General features: G+C 38.7%; 1 protein-coding gene across 5 annotated transcripts in view; it reads right to left on the minus strand.

Moving 5' to 3' along the window:
* kif21b (kinesin family member 21B) overlaps window positions 1-22270 on the minus strand; it is an 85518-nt gene that overhangs the window by 15506 nt on the left and 47742 nt on the right. For 3 of the 5 annotated variants that reach the window (XR_007035389.1, XM_047347371.1, XM_047347369.1), the window contains exons 27-32: window positions 17848-17886; window positions 9507-9643; window positions 7840-8020; window positions 7457-7621; window positions 6588-6705; window positions 5409-5579 (exon numbers count right to left, since the gene is read on the minus strand). Coding sequence is in view for 4 of the 5 variants with exons in the window: in XM_047347371.1 (XP_047203327.1) it covers window positions 5409-5579; window positions 6588-6705; window positions 7457-7621; window positions 7840-8020; window positions 9507-9643; window positions 17848-17886 (811 nt within the window). In the remaining variant the exon portion in view is untranslated. The remainder of the gene's footprint in view (window positions 1-5408; window positions 5580-6587; window positions 6706-7456; window positions 7622-7839; window positions 8021-9506; window positions 9644-17847; window positions 17887-22270) is intronic. The other 2 variants (XM_047347372.1, XM_047347370.1) reach the window with 1 other exon arrangement.

Raw genomic sequence — 22270 nt, forward strand, 5'->3', positions numbered from 1 at the left:
GAAGACATCGAAGCGGTTGGTTGTTGTTAGGAAGTTATTTAACTGTTGAAACACAGCTTTTTCAATAATAATATTGAATAATAATAATAATTATTATTATAATAATAATTTGTTAACCTGTCGACCGTAGCAAATAATGCACGAGCATTGTTAATGTTTTTGCTGATGATCTCAGAAAAGAAAGATTCCCTTGCATTTTTCAGTTGTAGGTTATATCTGTATAGTCTCTCTTTATAGATAATATAGTGAACCTGGAGTCCAGTCTTTCGCCACCTGCGTTCAGCTTTTTGACACTCCTTTTTTTCACTTCTGACTGGTGGAGCACTTCTCCATGGAGACATTTTCTTCCCAGAAACGACTTTCACTTTTATTGAAGCAATTGAATCAATGATGTCCGAGAGTTTAGAATGAAAGTTTTCTACCAGCTCATCTACAGTGTTACAGGGCAAAGTGGAGGTAGAAGAGTAAATCTGGTTAAAGGTTTCAGTAGCACTGTCCTTAAAGATGTCTTTTCTTGTCTCTTTGGCAAACTGAGTCATTGCAGATGATGCTTTCAAAAAAACAGAGAAGTCGTCAGATAGAGCAACATCAGTTACAGACACCTTGGAAATGTTTAGACCCTTAGTGATGATCAAGTCCAAAATATGTCCCTGTTTGTGCGTTTTCTGTTTAACATGTTGAGTCAAACCAAACTTTCTAAGAGTGTCACATAGATCTATTGTACTTCTGTCTTCAGGATTGTCCATGTGAATGTTGAAGTCTCCCACAATTATTAAATACCCTCCTCACCTATTGGCACCAGTGGTAAAGACGTGTAAAAACCTGAAAATAATTGAATCTTTTGTTATGGTAACATAATCGCACACTGAAAGATTTTGACCACAGGTATGAAGTATGGAAAAATTTAATTTTAACAAAATCATCTATGTCATTACTGTCTTCCTTAACAACTCCAAAAAATGTGAAAATTTCCTAAGTTCACAGCAGCAGAGAATGACATTATGAGGTCCCCAAATCTCTATGGTGACAATTTATTTGAGCAGTTTTGTACGCATCTTTAATCGGGATGCCAATCATTGTTGAGGGCACTACGGTTAAAGCACACATGCCAGCCTCAATTTGTCAACATGCTCGACACACTTCTCCTGGAATTTTCTCCCACCCAAAGCAGAAACATTCATCCTCAACCAGGTTGGATGTTAAACATAAGTAAGTAATGGTTTTAAAGGTCTCTAGAAAAGCCTAAATTTTGTAAGTCTAAACTTTAATATGCATTAAATAAAAAAAGGTTACACAAAATAAAACAGGGTTTGATTTATTCATCTTTGGTCCAGCAATTTTTAATCAAACTAGTCAACAAATACGTGAATAAATCCACTTCAAACATTATGCTTGACAGCATCTAGACTGGTATTACCCCCTTTCACTGCATTAAGTATCTTTAAGTGATGCCCCAGCATTGCCTATATATGCATCTGATGCCGTAGTTCACACAGCTAAGGCAAGTGTTGTGTCGTGATGCTGTAGCTTAGCCAGACCATAACTGCTACCAACATTATGCAGATACAATCAACCAACAATGGCGCTAATCTCATTGTGGACTATGCAGATGTTCCATCTGTACTGATGAAGATTGACTCGCATAAACTGGCTGAATGCTTGGAGCGATGACAAAGTAAGGGACCTGTGTTTCCTTTCCAGTGAATTCAGCTAATAATTAGCTGACATCTCATGTAACTACAGAAGAAATAAAAAACGAACTCCATCCTTAATCAATAGCAAAATGTACATTTTACACCCTTTATCCAAATATATATCCAGTTTTACTTGTCCACAACACTTCCATCCATTTTTACAGCATACATGGTGGTGGCAGAATGATGCAGTGGGGATGTTTTTCTGTGTAACCGGGTAACTAGTCCACAAAGTGGGTAAGATGACAGCAGCAAAATATAGAGAATTTCTTCAAGAAAACTCCAGAAAAACTCCAAACTTCCGCTTTGGAAATTGGCCACACAATTCTGATCTGAACATCTCTAAGAAATACTCAGCTTAAACATTTGTTAGTCAAATTATAAGAAACAACACATTTTAATGTAGCTTCACTGCACAGGGGAGAAGTAAAAAAAGTTTATCTATTTACATTCATGGTAAAATTCTATAGCTATACAAATCAGGACATATTCTTATCTGGTCTATGCAGGTTTTATAATTATTTCAGTCTTACCTCAAGTATGCAAAAAAACACCACTATAGATTCCACAAAAACATTTTTCTCAAAGCCAATATAAGCCTTGTGGGAAAAAAATTAAGTACACCATTTCTGCTTTCATAGGATTAAAGATGGAGAATGGAAGTGGAACCAGTCAAATATAATTATTAAACTGATCATCACCAGGTGTCACCGCCTCTATAAACTGAGGATTTAAAGAACACTCAGGAGTGTGTGAACACAATGCCAAGGAGGATCTCAGCGATTAACTGAGAAAAGCAATTGTTGCTGATTATCAATCTGGAAGGTTGTATCACTATTCAACTTGACAGCGACCCTAAAGGCTTACAATGCAATGGTTTAGATTAAAGCATATTTATGTGTTAGAATGGCCCAGTCAAAGTCCAGACCTAAATCAATTCGGAAATCTCTGACAAGACTTAAAATTGCTTCTGACAGATTCCCCACTTACGATCTAACTGATCTGAGGCATTTTGCAAATGTGTCTCATGTCTGGATGTGTAAACCTAGTAGAGACCTACCTCACATGACTTGCAGCTGTAATTGAAGTGACAGGTTTTTCAAAAAAGTACTGGCTCTGGTGAAGTAAATACAAATATCTACCAGCCTTTTCAGATTGTTATATGTAAATATATGATTAGTTACAACTGGATTATTCTCTTTCAATTTTCAAACATGTGTGAAAGTCCGATGCAGACTTCATCTTAAGGGGTTGGTGAGTGGGAAAAAAAAAGCATATGTGGTGCAAAGTACCTTATAAACAGAAATGTGAGAAACACTTCGCAGAACAAACCAATAAAGGTGACTTGAATAATCTACATCAACACTATCTCTAACAACCTTACACAAAAAGGTGAAGCACTGTTAAATCTTTGAAACACCTTGCAGAGAACAATAACACACAGCAATAACAACAGTTACATAAACACCTATTACCCAGCAAAGATGCGGACACAATGTGAGCTGTTTGGGGAGGCTATATTGGGACATTCATCATATACCAGGGTGGGGGTGGAGGTGGGAGGAGTTGGGGGGTCCACTAGACTGCATTCTACAGTAATTATAAGCATATTACTTCACATATTCCTTATGGGAAAAAAACAGCAGAGGCTGCTTTTTATTGTGGTGGTGGTCTGGTCACAGCAGCTTCCAGTAATAATCCTGAGAAAGGCAGTTTCAGAGTCCACTGTAATATGTTATATTATTATACCCAAAGCCACAATTTGATCCCATTACATAATTATACAGAGACCGCTGAGTCGGGGACGCTGTAAAATGGATGGTGTTGGCTGCTTCACAAATGTGGTTAAGGTCATATGCTACAGTGCACCGCAAAGAGCGAGTTGATTTAATTCCAGCTCTGGAAAGAAATAATTATGTCCTGTGATTTGGTTTTGTCTGTTTGAATAAACAAAAGGTAAAACAGAACTTATGCAAAACAAACTGGGAAAGTGATGGGCATGCAAATGAGTAGACTACATCCGCCCACAAGCTGTACGATTATGCATTATTAGCACATGCAGGCAACGGAGAATACACAGGAGACGGCGGAGAATACAGCACATGCAAAAAAAAAAAAAAAAAACCCACTCAACATCTTCCTCCACGGGTACCTGTAGCTGAGAGTGGGCTCTAAACTCCCCGCTGTTGACACGCCGCTTTACTGCCACATTACACATGACAACACACAGTGCTGGCTACCTCTACAGAGCAAGCACATGAAGGGAACGCTCAGGTGGCAGGAAGCTGCCCACCAGCAGAACTTGCAGAAATCTAGCATTTATAATAGACAAAAATATATTCTCATTTGAACACAAGAGTTTTCCTTGATTTATTTAATCCATTAAACCAATAATCTTAATTACTAATTGTACAGGTTCCGTTTTGTTATAATGTTCAGTTACATATTCTCGTAAATATATCATTAAATGAATGAGCTAGGTCAGAGCAATTAGTTATAATTGAAACCGCACTCCCCTTGCAAACAGTGGAGTTTTATTTGTTTCACATTAGCACGCTCTCATACTCTAACCATTGTTCTCTGTGGTTGTGGTTTAGCTCGGGGTAGTATGAGGCATTACTTCAAAAGTGTTGTTCACGACAATGTTTTTTTTTACTCTTGCTGATCACTGCAAGACACTTAAGACTATTTGAAGTTTACATCAAGGTATTAGCCTAGAAACTGATTACTGGGATGCTCCTAATAATAACAGTAAGTAAGCTTCAAAGAAATAGACACAGATTTCATCAATGTATCACATACATGCATGTTCGCTTATCCTCAGATTCAGAAGTATACATCCCTGTCATCACAGGCAAATCAGGCCTGAGCTGGGACTTATACCATAAACTTGTAAATGCTTTAAAGCTTTCCAACAAAAGGATGTGAGGCAAAGGTTTACTCAGTTCTGCTAGTCAGAAAGATGAAGCACTGTTATAATACTCAAAGAATGATGGTAGATTGATCTACCTCCAACTGCTTCAAGTTTCGTCTTTATGGGTGAAGGTGGTTGCATGATGAGAAGAGACTTTAAATTCTGAAGCTGAATAAAAAAGCAATTATTTCCAATAATTATTTTTTTTGGTTTGCAGATTTTAAAAAAAGAGAATTAACCATGGGGTGGAATCAGATATTGTGCAATAAATATGGAGAAAAAACATAAGTTTGCTCACAGATTTGGAAGAAGGGAAGCAGTGGCTCACTGATCAAGAGCATATAAGCAGTGATGCAGTTCTTTATCATCATCACTAATAAGAAAGCTCTTACTGCAGTTATTTGAAGAAATAGCTTTTTAGCACTTTATTTGCAACAGACACACTGTATGAAACAGACTCCACTTTGCTCTGTATATTATGAGGGTCAAGAGATCAGGATTTAATCGCCGTCAAGAGTGAGGCATTGTGCAGCCGGCCGACTCATTCCACGTTTTGTCAAAGAAAGTACTCCTTAAATTCTGATGTATGAACTTTCTATCTGTAACGTGATTATAAAACATTCCTGCTCCTGTTAACTGACGCTGTCAGCAGGTAACAATACATTAGGTGCATGTAGCTTTCTGTTCAGGTATCCCATTGCAGCTGTTGGCATGTTTTAAACATTACAAAGACATGTTTTGGGTCCTCTCACATTTTTTACAAACCCTGAACAGCTTCACACAAACGAAACAACACAAACCTGTGCAAGCTCCTGCTGCTCCAGCTCCCATTTCTTGATGCCGTTGTCTCGCGAGCCGCTGAACAGCACGTCTCCCTGCACGGCCAAACATTCAATGCCGTCATAGTGCGGCGGCTCAAAGTTATGAGCAGGACCTACATTACCCAGAGTTCCTTCTGCCACATCAAATATCTCAAGAGAAATAAAATAAAATAAGCATTATTATATATATATATATATATATTGTATATAACATGAAGGATCTTTAGATTTAATGCTCAGATTTTTATACAGTACCTTCCAAAAGTATACCTTTCATACCACCTTTTTTAAATTTTGTCACGGTACAACCACAAACTACAGTTCAAGTGTGGCCTGCAACTGTATTTAGCCCTTCGTTACTCTGATACCAATAAACAAAATCCAGTCCTGAAGGTTTGTTAAAGAACATTACATTATGCAAATATATCCCTTCACTGAAAGCAGCCAGGACACCTATGGTAACTCAGGCGGAGCTGCAAAGATCCATAGCTCAGGTGAGAGAATCTGTGAACAGGACAACTACTAGATGTGTACACAACTCTGGCCTTTTTGGAAGAGGGACAAGAAGAAAGTCATTGCTGAAAGAAAGTCATAAGAAGTCATGTTTAAACTTTACCACAAGCCTTCTAGGGGATACGCAAAACCAGTGGAAGAAGAGGCTCTGGTTATGTGGGGGGTAAACTAACACTCCATCATTCTGAACACACCATGGTAAAACATGCTGGTGGGAGCATGATGTGGGGATGCTTTTCTTCAGCAAGGATAGGGAAGCTTGTCAAAGTTGATGAAAAGATGGATGAAGCTAAATACAGGGCAATACTGCAGGGAAACTTGTTGGAGCCCCCACCAAAGGTCAGACCTGAGTCCAAAGTCAAGAATCTGTTGTTCACATATGCTATCAATAAAAACATACCTTAAGGTAACTGGCAACAATTGCAACGAAACGTCTACGTATTGACTAAGGCCTCTGAATACAAATGCATGCCAGAGTTTTTTATCTGCTTAAAAAAAACATGCATCTTTGTCCTTCTACTTAATTAATACAATCCAAATACAATGTGTTTTTACAGTTTGTGTTTGCAAAGTGACAAAATGTAAAAGTTTCAAGGGTGTATGAATATTTTTGCAAAGCACTGTTGGTATACTTGTGATATGTACCTTGACATAATGGTCTTTTGAGCCAGTGATGACTTGGTCTTTGCCCAGCAGAGACTGCCCCACTGTCAGACACATGACAGAACCAATATGGCCCATAAGCTTGCCGGTCCCCTGCATCCTGCACAAAAAATAAAATAAAATAAACAGACAGGAGGTGAAGCAAAGGTCTGTGAAATTCATTTCAAACAAATCCGATTTTCAAGTCGCCCTTGTCACCAGATAAAGATCCCGTCCCTTTCTCTCTTAAAGTTAAACTATTGGGACATACTGATGCCTCTGGCAGGGAATGAAGAAATGCTTAATTTGTTCATTTTTCATTTCTGGGGGGAGTTTCTTATGCATCATTAAATAGCTTGGAGCCCCTCAGTGCAAACTGTCTGCTCCAATCTGTTGATCACTTTCCTTTAGAAGCAGAAAAACTGAAGAAAATAGGTTCCTTATAGAAAATATGGACCGGATTCCTACAATTTTTTGATGCCTGTGCTATTCCAGACTTGAACATAGGTGGATGACTGATAAACAGATAGGCAACTTTAAGATAATGGAAGTCAGAAAATGCAAACAATTTTTCCTTACTCTGTTTTCCTTTTCCACATCTATCCAAACCTGGAAAATACTTAAATTAAATTCCAGACGTCTAAAACTTTTCAAGATTAAGTAGGAACCTTGTGGACATCCTGCATATCACTAACCCTGAGTTCCTGATCTTACTGATGCCCTTTAAAAGTCACCTTTTTCTAAGTGCATAAATTAACCTATTATGAGCCTTAAAACAAACATGTATAGAAGAAATAAAGGATATTTAAATGACTGACTGAACACCTTAACAAGTTACCAGATAATATATAAATGACCCATTAAAAATGTACCTGTTGAGGTCCCACATGCGAACAATATTCCCAGCTGCAGCATAGAGGACAGATCCTGAAGGGTTGAGTGCTATCTGGTTGATCTGACACTCGCCCTGAGCAAAGGTGATTGTCCGGGTGGTTGTGCCAGCACACACGTCTCCTGAAACCACCTGCCCTGATGATCTGTCAGGCCGTAAAGAGAGGCCACGTAGCGTAGGAAAAAAAAAAGAAAGATGGAGTGTGAGAAAAAGTTAGCAGCTGTAATTTTTTCTAAAAGCAATCCACAGTATAATTTGTCATTTTAATGCAACCTGGTGCACATCACTAAGAGAAAAAAAGCATATTTTAATGAAATGTTTCATCAAACAGTTCCATCTGGCTGATCAGGAAGAAAAACTTACGTGAGGGTGCGTATGCACTTGGCAGAATCACGGATGTCCCACACCTTGATGTATGAGGTGGAGACACTGAAGACCAGACCAGAAGAGGGGCTATATTTTACCGACACCACGTTGTTTGGGTGGCCTTTGAGGGTGGTGATCTCCTGACCTGTGACCAGATTCCACATCTTACAGGTACGATCTGACAAAGGAAACGTGGAAAAATATATTAGGGACTGAATGTTTCCTAAAAATCTACAAACAACTCTGTTTCTGTCTGTACATCTATTGCTTTCTCTGCCATGACTTTTAAATAGCTCTTCATCATTCGACCCAGATAAGACAATATAACTTTGGTGGCCGTGCCATTTAGTGGTAATTTGGAAAGTAATGTCATTCAAACCACATGAGAGTGATGTGCTAATGTTAGTTTTGATTGCTGCCTATAGGATGCTGAAATATCATCACATGCAGCAGCTTCTGGTCTTAGTGACAGGTTAATATCAGCAGATTAAATTAACTATATGAGACATTGTAAAACCGCTCAGTACTAATGTAATTCACATTGCATGTTTTTGACCTTTCATATTAAATATTGACTAATCCCACTTAATGGGTATTTACAGAAGGCTTTATTTTATCGTAATAATGGAAACTTAAGCGGAGGTAAAAAGTGTGTTACAAAATAAAATACACAAACCATAGGGACAACCCTAAGCATAAGAGGATTTTCAAGCAAAGTCCTTTCAGAAGTTTTGTTGGAGATTCCCACGGCATGGAGCAGCTGGAGTCATAGCTTCAGGAGCCACCACACAGACATATACATGATTATAACTGTTGCATTCCTTGTGTTTAGCCAATGATGAGCCAGAGACATTGTCAGAAGTGTCTTATATGAGCCCAGGGAGGAAGAATTGGACTCAAAGTCCTCTTTTTTGGATGAAAGTAAATTTTGCAATTAATTTGGAAATCAAGTTCTCAGAGTGTGGAGGAAAAGTGCAAAGACACATAATTCAAGATACTGAGGTTCCAGTGAGAGGTTTTCACAGTCAGTGAGGACTTGGAGAGCCATGACATCTGATAGTGTTGGTCCACTATGTTTTTTAGTCCAAAAATGTGTAACAGGAAAGGACATTTTAGAACACTCTATGCTTCCCTCTGCTGACAAGCTTTATGGAGATGCTGATTTAACTTTACAGCAGGACTTGGAATTGTCTGTACTGGCCAGGGGAAGATGAAAATATCAGAATCAACAATGCAGACAAGCTGAAGGCTGTTATTAAAGCCACCTGAGCTTCCTTAACACCTCAGCAGAGCCACAGACTGTTCACCTCCATGACACACTTCACTGATCCAGCAAGTAATTCATGGCATACTGATTACACTTTCAGGACAGATACTGTCTCTGTACAGGCAAAGCTGCATCAGTGCACCTCTGTTCTTACTGGTGACTACCTCAGCACCCCAGTAGTCTTACTCTGCTACTCCACAAATGAACTCGTAATGTTTGACAGCACAGGTTTTTATGTATTGCTTGCAAAGTAAAGTTCACACCTTCTGCCTTGACGTTCTGATTTTAAAACAGAAATAAATGTAATTGACTTATAATCTGAATATAATGAACATCTAAGGACTGATTTGTGTTTTTTATCTACAAGATATTCATGCATTTGTGTGTGTGTGTACACCTTTAGATCCAGTGAAAAGCAACTCATCTGTAGCGTCCACACACAGAACCGGCTTCGAGTGACCCTCGGCTACAGAGACACACTGGAGGGGTGCCGTCCGACCTCCCTTCACACCCCCGATGGGATTAATCACACCCCTGTAGGTTGAAAACACCAAAACAGCATCAGAGTCTGCTCAGTTTAAATCAGGAAGGCTGATTGCTTATATTAGATCGAATGTGGATGCACAATGATAGAAAACAGGCTTACTGTGAACATGCACACAGAAAATACAAGAAACGTATTTGTAACCAATAAAAAATGCAAATATTAATACAGGCAGTTAATTGCTTGAAGTAATTTCCATGAGACCTAATGTATGTTAAATATTGTTCAGTACTACTTTATCACATTTCAGTATTTTGCTTGGATTTGAGTGCTCAGTGAAAGAAAAATTGTAGAAGTGTGGCAGCCCTCTTTACTCTAATGCTCCAAAATTAAAATTTATCGTAACAAGATGCTTTAATAGGTCACCTAATAAGTGGTATAACTGCAAATTTACCAAGACAACCATCTACACAGACGAGCTGCACAAGGATACAATTAATCAGAAAAGGCCCATGGTAACTCTGGAGGAGCTGCTGAGATTCACAGTTTAGGTGGATAGATCCACTATACAGAACAACTATTAATCATGCACTCCCAAATCTGCCCTTCCTGGAAGAGTTGCAAAAGAAAAATCGTTAAACAAAATCCTGTGTGCAGCTTGCCTAAGCGATGTAGGGGGCACAATAAACAGGGGAAATAAGTTGCTCTGGCCAGATAAGACAACATGTGAAATGCTGTCTGTGAAGGAAAGCCTACACCATACATCCGCATAAACACACCAAAAGCCCTTTAAAACTGGTTTATCTCTGAGCAATAAACTCAGAGATAAACTGCATGATGCTCTTTTTTCAGTCAATACAGGGAAGCTGGTCAGAGTTCAGGAAAACATGTATGGAGTAAAATACAGGGCACTCCTGGAAGAAAACCTATTAGAGCCTGTTAAAGACTTGAGACTGGGGCAGAGGTTTGTCCTCACAGGAGAAAAGTGTTATACATAGCCCAAATCAAAAAATTTTTGTACACTTTCAAATGACTAAACTAGAGCTATTTAGATAAGTCGAATGGGCACATATTCAGTCTCTATATGTGCAAAGTTGTTAGAAGCATACCTCAAAAGACTTGGAAGTGCACCTAAAGGTGGTTCCACCAAGTGCTGATTAAAGGGACTGAAACTCAAGCATGGTACACCTTTCCACACATTTTTATGTTTTTTAGCTGGAAACACAGAAACACAGTCCAGTGTTTCTGTGTTAGCCGTGTCACCCTCCTTGAAGCGGCTTTCACCTGAGCTAACACTGCCATTAAATTCATGTTCTCTCTCTATAGGGGACGCACTTTGCCCTGTCTTCGTGTTTAACGCTATCCCTCTCTTGGAAAAAGCCATTAGGCCAACTACTGCTGCCACTAACTATATGTACTCTGTTTTTCATCCTATAGATTAATTGTACTACACGCTCAGAGATAAACTGCTTAGGTGTATTTCTCTCCTAAAAGAGCTTCTGCTTACCTTGCTTTAACGTAGAAAGTACAACCTGACAATTGTTTGTGTTTTTTGGTCTTTTCAAACCCCAGTGGACTACAACAGATAGTCGTTCATACTGATCCTCAATGCTGAGCTGGAAGTTGCTTCTTGTTAAAAGAGAGTTTTTCCATTTCTGTCGCCACATGTTAGCTCAGAAGGAGGGAGGCAAAGTCAGTGACTCAATGTAAACGACTGGCCTTCCTTAGATAGACAACTATTTACCAATTAGAATGATAAACAATTTTTGCGATGGACTGGCGACCTGTCCAGGGTGTAACCCACCTCCTGCCCATAGACTGCTAAAGATAGGCTCCAGCTTCCCCGCGAACCACTATGGAAGAAGCGGTAGAAAATGTCTGACTGACAATTTTATTGCAACTACATTTGGGAAAAAGAAAAAATTATAATTGACTTTGAATCTCTCTATATGATTGGATGAAATTGATTATATGTTTCTGTATATAGGTTGGATCTTTTCTTGTCTTATTAAGTGCCTTGAGATGACATTTGCTGTGAATTGGTGCAATCTAGACAAACTGAACCAAAATGTAGAAAAGTGTCAAAACCTTGCATCCTTTTCCTTCCATTTTACAATTATGCACTAATTTGTGTCGACCCGTGACACTAAAGCTCAACGGGAAACATGACAATATGAAAATGTTGAAGGGGTATTAGTATTTTTGCAAGGCGCTATATGCTTTCGCTATATTTTGAACACAACAGATTCATGTTGGCTTAAGTACTCTCTCTCTGTTCTGCCTCCTTTTGTTGCAGAGCAGCCCAATTACCTCACTACAGCGTAAAAATCTGCTCCCTTATTTTACTTTTGAGTTGTTCTCCTCTTCCTTATAAACCCACATACACAAACACATATATTACGTGCACTCAGGCTCTCGAGATGGACCTCCATAAGCCCCATTTTTCCCCAACCTTCACAATCTATGTCCCTTTGACAGGCCAGAGTCCCAAAACGCCTGGAGAGCAGTCATCAGAGTGAAACAGAGCAGAAGGAGGGTGAGAGGAAGATTGGAGAGTTGTGGAAAAAATTGGTCCCTAGTGGGCTTCACACGTAGTAGATTGCACTCAAGTGGGGATGCATGTATGTGAGAAAGTGTGAGAGGAATTGCAAAAGATACACAGATAACCAGAGGATTTGAGAAAGTAAAAGAAAACTGTGACCTACACACCAAAAGAATCTGAACAGATTTGTTTCTACACAAACAGCTTGATGTGTCAAGGAGAGCAACATGCTCAACTCATGTGCACACAGATGTTAAGAAAACACAATTTAAATCATAAACATTAAAATATACTTTATCTATCTTGCTCAAAGCATGGAAAATGGCCAGCCAATTAAACAAAATGTCTCATCCACGAGTAGTTAAAAAAAAAGAAAATGGATACATGCATGTCTGCCAAGTTTCATAAAACATAAAAAACTCAACAGATTGGCACAGAACAGGCTCAGAAGCAATCATTAACAAAAACTTCACAGCTGAATGGACAACTCCATGGACAATGAACTCTATCTAGAGAACCTGGAACGTCCTCATTGACACATGCAGCACAATGTAGATTTTTATCCCCAAACTCAGGGGGGACAGTCTCAGCTCTTCCACAACGAAATGCTTTAATGGACCCAGAGAGGCTACATGGCACATGTAGGTTAGATGCAGACAAGTTGCTCTGTTAGCAGCTTCTCCAGGGATTACAGGGCTGATGTACTGAGTAAACTGAGAGTCATGAAAAGCTTGTTGTGCACTTTTTTCCATTTCAAATCAAATTTCTATTTCAGCAATTCTGAGCTAAACTCATTTTGCTAATTCTATTTACCTAATGAGTTTAGAGACTGAAGGCTATCTATTTGTCAAAATTAAAAAGAGAAAATTCTTGATAGGATTCAATAAATGTAGAGGAACTTGGATGTAGAAAATAAAATCAGTGGTCCCACAAAAGGGGGGCCTGGGAGGGGGGGAGATTTAGGTTATGGGGGTGGCTGAGGGGCAATAGCCAACCCAACTGCCAGATAGTCTAAAGTTATTTAACAGTCTTAAAGAAACATCTTTTTTTCACATAGATGTTGCGCAATTAAACTACTTTAGTTTTCAACAAAGTGATGTCTCCAGTTTAAAGGCTTTCTAGTCTAGCGTGTTTTTCTCCAAGTGGCAACCGGTACTGCTGCCTAATCTAGCACTTCGTATCGTACAACAGAGTGAGACCACAAATGGCAGAAATAGTTCTAGTTTTATCAGCGTCTGAGGACAGGGTATCATGGGCTACTGTGTTATGCACCCTGTGAGAGCTGCTAATGGATGTTGGAGGGCTAAGACCCAGGAGACCAGCACTAATGAAAACATGGCAGGAGATCAGCGTGTGCGCTCTGAAGTACATAAAAAAAAATGGGCAGAGGGATCTTCAGCAAGGTGCACTGATTTCTCTTTCTGTGTGTGCCTGATAGGAAAAATAGAAATTAATGATTACAAGTGAGAAATTCTGTTTATGTCCTTAATTTTTGATATCTAAAGATTTTCTATAACAAAACTAAGAAGGCTTCAATATCTGCCTGGTAGGTAAGCATTCCTGATGCTTGACATGGGCCGGAGAGTAATGATTTTTCAATCAAAATCTCCTGCATCACAACAGGAACTGTTGAAATGAATAACTTTTAATAATATACTACTTGAGAGAAAACTTGAATCTTGTGACTGAAAACAGTAAACTAACTGCAAAATGTCTCTTCTATGTATTACTTTTCTTTTACCCAACATTTATTGACCAACTTATAAAGATGTTAAGTAAAGAAGTCTTAAAATAGGATTATTTTAGTGGAGCAGCATAATTTGCACATGGAAAATTTTAAATCCAACATTTACATACAATGGTACCCTTAATCACTTAAATAAATGAAACAAATTAATTATTTTTTATTTTATTTCTTTGTATTTTTAGGTTAATCAGCATTTCTTATTGGCATGTGGAAAAGGAGGGCGTTGAAAAAAAACATTCTTAAGCTCAATGTTAGAGAGCTGCACAAAAGAGAGGCACAAAGTGTCCATGACCACCGTGAAACAGGATGGAAAAACAACACCTTATGCCAACTGTCAAGTAAGGTGGAAAATCTGTAATGCTGTGGGCCTGTTTCTCTTCTAAATGCCCTGGGAACCTTGTTACATTGTATGGCATCATGGACTCTAACACCAGGACAATTACAGGTCCTTCTCAAAATATTAGCATATTGTGATAAAGTTCATTATTTTCCATAATGTCATGATGAAAATTTAACATTCATATATTTTAGATTCATTGCACACTAACTGAAATATTTCAGGTCTTTTATTGTCTTAATACGGATGATTTTGGCATACAGCTCATGAAAACCCAAAATTACTATCTCACAAAATTAGCATATCATTAAAAGGGTCTCTAAACAAGCTATGAACCTAATCATCTGAATCAACGAGTTAACTCTAAACACCTGCAAAAGATTCCTGAGGCCTTTAAAACTCCCAGCCTGGTTCATCACTCAAAACCCCAATCATGGGTAAGACTGCCGACCTGACTGCTGTCCAGAAGGCCACTATTGACACCCTCAAGCAAGAGGGTAAGACACAGAAAGACATTTCTGAACGAATAGGCTGTTCCCAGAGTGCTGTATCAAGGCACCTCAGTGGGAAGTCTGTGGGAAGGAAAAAGTGTGGCAGAAAACGCTGCACAACGAGAAGAGGTGACCGGACCCTGAGGAAGATTGTGGAGAAGGGCCGATTCCAGACCTTGGGGGACCTGCGGAAGCAGTGGACTGAGTCTGGAGTAGAAACATCCAGAGCCACCATGCACAGGCGTGTGCAGGAAATGGGCTACAGGTGCTGCATTCCCCAGGTCAAGCCACTTTTGAACCAGAAACAGCGGCAGAAGCTCCTGACCTGGGCTACAGAGAAGCAGCACTGGACTGTTGCTCAGTGGTCCAAAGTACTTTTTTCGGATGAAAGCAAATTCTGCATGTCATTCGGAAATCAAGGTGCCAGAGTCTGGAGGAAGACTGGGGAGAAGGAAATGCCAAAATGCCAGAAGTCCAGTGTCAAGTACCCACAGTCAGTGATGGTCTGGGGTGCCGTGTCAGCTGCTGGTGTTGGTCCACTGTGTTTTATCAAGGGCAGGGTCAATGCAGCTAGCTATCAGGAGATTTTGGAGCACTTCATGCTGCCATCTGCTGAAAAGCTTTATGGAGATGAAGATTTCATTTTTCAGCACGACCTGGCACCTGCTCACAGTGCCAAAACCACTGGTAAATGGTTTACTGACCATGGTATCACTGTGCTCAATTGGCCTGCCAACTCTCCTGACCTGAACCCCATAGAGAATCTGTGGGATATTGTGAAGAGAACGTTGAGACTCAAGACCCAACACTTTGGATGAGCTAAAGGCCGCTATCAAAGCATCCTGGGCCTCCATAAGACCTCAGCAGTGCCACAGGCTGATTGCCTCCATGCCACGCCGCATTGAAGCAGTCATTTCTGCCAAAGGATTCCTGACCAAGTATTGAGTGCATAACTGTACATGATTATTTGAAGGTTGACGTTTTTTGTATTAAAAACATTTTTCTTTTATTGGTCGGATGAAATATGCTAATTTTGTGAGATAGGAATTTTGGGTTTTCATGAGCTGTATGCCAAAATCATCTGTATTAAGACAATAAAAGACCTGAAATATTTCAGTTAGTGTGCAATGAATCTAAAATATAGTCAGTCAGTCATTTTCTACCGCTTATTCCATAGTGGGTCGCGGGGGAGCTGGTGCCTATCTCCAGCAGTCTATGGGCGAGAGACAGGGTACACCCTGGACAAGTCGCCAGTCCATCACAGGGCAACACACAAACAACCATGCACACACTCATTCATACACCTAAGGGCAATTCAGAGTGACCAATTAACCTAACAGGCATGTCTTTGGACTGTGGGAGGAAGCCGGAGTACCCGGTGAGAACCCACGCATGCACGGGGAGAACATGCAAACTCCATGCAGAAAGACCCTCGGTCGGGAATTGAACCCAGGACCTTCTTGCTGCAAGGCAACAGTGCTACCAACTGTGCCACCGTGCAGCCCTCTCTAAAATATATGAATGTTAAATTTTCATCATGACATTATGGAAAATAATGAACTTTATCACAATATGCTAATATTTTGAGAAGGACCTGTATAATAAAAATCTGGTGGACTCTGTCAGTAACCTTAAAAAGGGTCATTAGTGGATCTTTCAGCAGGATCTCTGGTCATCTGGTCACTTTGGCTGGAAAGGTCAAAGATCCCTCTCTGTATGGTCCAACCATGCTTATAATACAATGTATTGACAGTATGGATGCAAATAATTGTGCCTCCAGTGATTTGATCTAACATAATTATTTTTTAACACCCATTTGTTACCCATTGAATAAATCCTCATATTAAAGTTTGGATGTTTCAAAAATGCTCCATGTGAGATTATGCTACTGCAATAAAAGATGCCTTATCTTCAAAGCGTTTAACATATTTATGAAGAACGACAATAAATGTGGTTGGCACTGCATATGAACACCAGGGACTTGAAAGTTAGTTTCAAACATCCTCTTTAGCCCCTGTTCATACAAGTACTTCACAGCTGGAGATGTTCCCAGCTGGAGTTGTGTTCTAAACAAGTGCAAATTTTCCAGTGTGTTGCATTGGCTGAAAGCACACAAAGCAGGACATGAAGTCAAGATGTAGAAAAGAAATGTATCTTTTTCTGTTTTCAGCATGTTGACAAAAGCAGATGAGACTCCCTGCTTGAACATATGCAACGCAATGATGAAGTAGAACGCTGCGTGCGGGTCAGCAGAGTGGATTAGCTGCTGGCGTGTCACACTGGCTCACTCCATCATTCTACTAGCCTTTCAGACCAGGTACTTGTTGGAGGTAATCTACCGTGAGACATCCTAAATGAATGGTGGGAACACATGCTTTCTGACTTGCACTACTTCCAACAGATGTCTTAAATCTTTTAGAGTTGCAGATTGTGTGCATAAAAGCAAACAAACTTTGAAATAAATTATGTTCCTTTGAAGACAAGAAGTCTACCACTGCTGGTCATAGGGGAAAATGCACATTAAAGACAGCTTTCATGTTTCAGATCTGAGAGTTATCTCTCTTTTATTTTCAAACTATAAGAAAGTATACAGTAATTAGGATTATCTTTAAGATGTTGACTATTCAAGATGTAAGAGAACTATAGTGAATAGTTAGCTGACAGCTAGAAAGATATTTCCAGCCATTAGATTACTTTCAACTTTTGGACAGACCAAGCAAGTTAATCGTCTTTCCTGTAAAATAAGAAATAAATAATAATATTCATGTTTTTATCTAATGGTCGACAGTTCAGCAAGCATTACTTTGTTACCCTCGATTAAAAATAAACTACTATCCCTGTATTGCCATTTACAAATTCTGCAGCATTTGTATATACAAGTGTTTGCAATGGCACCCCTTTATGCCTTTCAGCAGCAACCACATAAAAGCAGCATGGTTCGTACAAGTCCTGCATGGGACCACAGAGAAACATAGCATGACAAAAATAGAAAAGGCTACCTATGGTTAATGCATGCATTTCACGGTGACTTTAACCATGGAAGACTAAAGGGAGAGGCGGAGGTAGAGACAAGGCACCACACAAGTTAACAGGCAAAACGGGAAAAAAACAGAGAGCAACAGATGCAATTCCTCTACCTGAGCACCTCGGAGAGCGAGGAGTCGCTGTCATCCGACCTGGAGGCAGAAGAGGAGCGAGGAGAAGGCGGGAGGTGGAAGGTGGGAAGAGGAAAGGGTTAACCACGCTAAGAAAAGACAGAAGGGTTAAAAAAGGGAGTACAGACTAGTAGAAAGGGGTACAGACATAGGTGCACAAACAGGCAGGAAAGGTCAGTCAAAAATAAATCTTGTTCAGTGAGATCAGGCTGCTTGCTAAATAAATCACTGAACAAGCTGTATTATTTGACCAATGTCAGTCTTAGTCCGGACCCACCAACACTCAACATTTAGTGGAGCTTTAAGTTGTGTTAAAAATTAAGGGTTAAAGGTTTAGAAGAGAAAGACATTTGAGGAAATACAACCATTTACATTCGTGTCAAGAGCTGACAAGAGAAAATTCAGCCATATCTAAATTTACACCTAGCAGCCTGTTAGCCCAGCGCACAGTTAGCATGATGCCTGTAAACAAGAGCGAAAACTGTCTTTACTCAGTGAAAAATTAATAAAAAATACATACTAAACTATGTTGGCTATTAAACTATGAAGTAAAGATGCAGAGTGACATCATTTAGTGACTGGAATTTTTAGCTTAGCCTAATCGGTCCCAAACAGTGACCAGGAGGTTGGAAACTCAATCAATCAGATTTTTATTCTGATTACTGAATGCACTAAACTCAAGGGCTACCAGTTCACCACAACAACTCTTCAGTATGGAAGTTGCTACTGCCAGACGTGGAATTAAAGTTAGCTATATTCCGTTTCTGTGAGGTTTTTAAAAAATAAAGTCAGGGGAAACACAGAAATGTAAGGAGCTGTTCAAAAGGAAACAATTTTCTACGCTTTATCTAGATATGTCTGCGGCTCATTCAGGAAACTGCAAAGCAAGAGGGAGGGATATTTTCAGTAGATAACAGGAAGGCTAACAGTATTGACACAAAGTGTTCTGTTTTATCTTTTTGTGCTTTCAAACCTTGTCATTGAATATTCTGGATTTAGAAATGTTGGCGGCCTTTTGGAAATCTCAGAATTAAGAAAAGTCTCTGTGTTCTCAAGGGGAGAACACATGGAGGAACTGCTATTTTAGTATTGCTGCCCATGCTAACCATTATAATATGAGATGATAAAGACCATTTAAAATGCAGATGCAGTAATCAATTTATCTTTGTTTTAAATTAGTAAAACCCTATTTTAAAGTGGCAGCTCTCTCACACACACACACGATGTGACATCTCTTGAACTTCTAAAATGAATAATGACCACTCATGGGGGAAGGCTAAAAGAAATGTTTTTAATGCTGTTCTCTTATATTCTTATAATAAAGTTTCTAAATATACTGTAAATCAGTATGGCAAAAACTAGATTTCAAAAATGATCCACAAAACTCTGGTTACAAAAGCTATTCACTAAAGCTTAGCTAACCGCTGCTGGCTGTTCGCTTGTGTTTTGTGAAATAACACAATGGCTTAGCAGTGTCAATATTCTCACATTCTGCTCTTGACGAAAGCAAACAGCAGCATCTCGAAAATGTCAAACTGTCTGTTGTAATGAAATAAAAAAACTAAAGGGGATTACGGGGAGAAAAAACAAGGCTCTAAAGGAGGAAGCACTGATGCCAAGATAGTCTTGCCAAAGGTCACAGAGTAGATGCACTTTGATTTGTGTCTGACAATGAGGTCCGGGTCACCTCTTAAATTGAATATTTGCAGACATTTTCAAGACATTAGAACAGAAAATGAATATCGGATAGCAAACAGAGTTAACAGAAGGGGGAAAACTGCTGATTTAAGGAAAAACATTCATGCTATACCCAAAACTCAAACAGGTTCTGTGTGGAAAATGACATTATAGGAGTAAACAGAGTATTCCCAGTTATAGAATCCTTTAAATGATATTATCTAGTTTCATAATTGTGACCTTGAGACATATTATATTGTTTTCCATAAAAAAACAAGACAAATCAAAACAAAACTAAATATTCTAGGTAGGTTTTAAAAGTTATGGTTTTAGAACTCCTTAAAATTATCTCTCAAAATATGTAAGTTAAGAACTTGTATATTTAGCAATTAGCACTATTTATCACAGACTAAATCACAAAGTGCTTCCCATTATTAAAACACGCATTAAACAAAAAGGCAGAAAAATATTTAGCAGAAAAACATTAACATTTATTTTTATTTTGTTTCATTAACTCCATACAGCCAGATTCCCCGTTTCCCTTCGTGTTGCTACACACTGCCGTTCAGCTGGCTAAAAGAAGGTCACTAAACATGTTGCTTAGAAAAAAAAAAGAAAAGAAAAATTTAGTTTGGAAATACAGTATTTATGCCGGTGAAAAACATGAACAGTCAAGCACAACCCATCATTGTTATATGGAAATTAAAACTACAGTTTATCAGCTATGAACATCATGCCAGTTAAATAGCCTACTTCAACCTGGCAACACAAGACCTAACTTTTAACGCAGTTAATGTCAGCTGGGGTTGGTTTTGGGACATTAAAAAGATCAGAATGGCAAAAAGGTAAAATAGTCAATGCAATAAGTACTGCACTTGAAAACTACTACGACATTTCATGGTTTATTCTACATTTTTGTTTCAATCTCTTTTCTCAAAATCCAAATAACAAATGTTATAGGTAACATTATTATGACTCTTATAATCAATTTATTTGTATTATTTTAGCAGCAGTTTTTGTTGCTTTTTATTTTGAATAAAAGCAGGTAAGATGTTATACATTTTATTTTTACATCTTTCATATAAATTCAATGATACTGTGAAACTCTTTGGTTTCAATTTAAAATGATCATACAGTAAGAATCCCATACTGGCCTATGAATAGTTCTAGGTTGGCTAAATATTCCACAATTTATCAATTCCTATTTTTTTATTTCATCTTTCCCCAAAAAGCCTTTAAAATGCAATGGTTTTTACAAATGTGAAACAATTTTTGACTAGACGTGATGATTAAAACCTGTTTGTCAAAGATGAAACAATAAGACTGTTTCAAATCAGTTTATTTCAGTGTCACTGGCTGTTTGAAACCCAAGTAAGATGCTTCATTACAGTCTCAAAGGCAACAAACACACTCAAACTTAATTGACTTAAAGAGAGTAAAACCTCTTTTTTTGCATTTCAAAAAGGATGTTTGAACGTGGAAAGAAGTAAACAGCTTTATTTACACAATTCCTCTTTTCTCATCATTTAAGAGACATTGTGCTGTAAAAAATATAAGATACATGAAAATATATGTTGGTGATGACAAATTGGTAGAGTTCAGAAACATTGAGCAATGACAGAATAGAACAGCAAGACATGAGAAATTTAAATCATAAAATGATGAACTTGGAACAGAAAACATTTACACATCTCACATACAACACTGACTCAACAAACCGATGCAGTGTCCTTCCAGTTAACTAAAGAAACCCCAAAACTGGCAATGCTAATACATGAAAAAGGCAAAAGAACAACTCCATCCACCCAGCCACATTAGGTTGTATGAGAGTATTTTCCTGGTGCAACCTTACAAGTGATCTTAAACATAAACACCTTCCTACGCCATGTTATATCAAATGGCTTCCATCAACGACAGCTGCATGAGCACATGACAAGTGCCATCCCATTTACCTACCCCTGGTCCAGATAATGAGGAGCCACAGGCTCCGGCACACACAAAGCCAGCAGTTATTAATATATACTGTACACACACCCACAACACCCAGACTGATTTCTTAAAGCAATCTTGCTACCAATTAAAGGTCTATAAAGCCAGGAAATGCACCAACTTGATAACAAACGCAAAATAAAGATCCCCGGCAAGCGCTACTTGAAATTAACCGCTGACATTTCTCAGAGCGGGAAGCTGGAATTGATTCAGAGCAGGAAAGGAAGCAAGTACTCATTTCTGGCTGGGCTGACATTAGTCCCATTGGACCTCCCCTCTTCAGTTTGATGTAACAAAATGATACATTTACATCGCATGAAGCATCATCTTTACATTTTTAAATGTTAAAAAATATAGCAGGCCACTTCAAAACCAACATACAATGTAGATGAGGGGCTGTTTCATTAAAACTTTTGGGTTCTACAAGAACTTTGTAGAGCAAATTCAAACAAGATGCATCACTGTTAGTGTGCAGTGTGCATTATCTCGCCCCAAAACAAAAAACAAAACTCTCCTTATGCATTACGACAGAAGGTCCCTCTACAGACTTGAAATGTATTAATACCCATTGAATTTTTCCACATTTTGTCACTTCACAACCCAAAACCTCAATATGTTTTATTGATGTTTCATTGGGCAGACACAAAAAGTACTACATACTTGCGAATAGGAAATAAAGGATAGATGAGTTTAAAAAGGTGCATATGTATTTAGCCCCCTCTACTCTGATACCCCTAAA

This window comes from Girardinichthys multiradiatus, chromosome 20 (assembly GCF_021462225.1).
Source record: "Girardinichthys multiradiatus isolate DD_20200921_A chromosome 20, DD_fGirMul_XY1, whole genome shotgun sequence".
Taxonomy (NCBI): Eukaryota; Metazoa; Chordata; class Actinopteri; order Cyprinodontiformes; family Goodeidae; genus Girardinichthys; species Girardinichthys multiradiatus.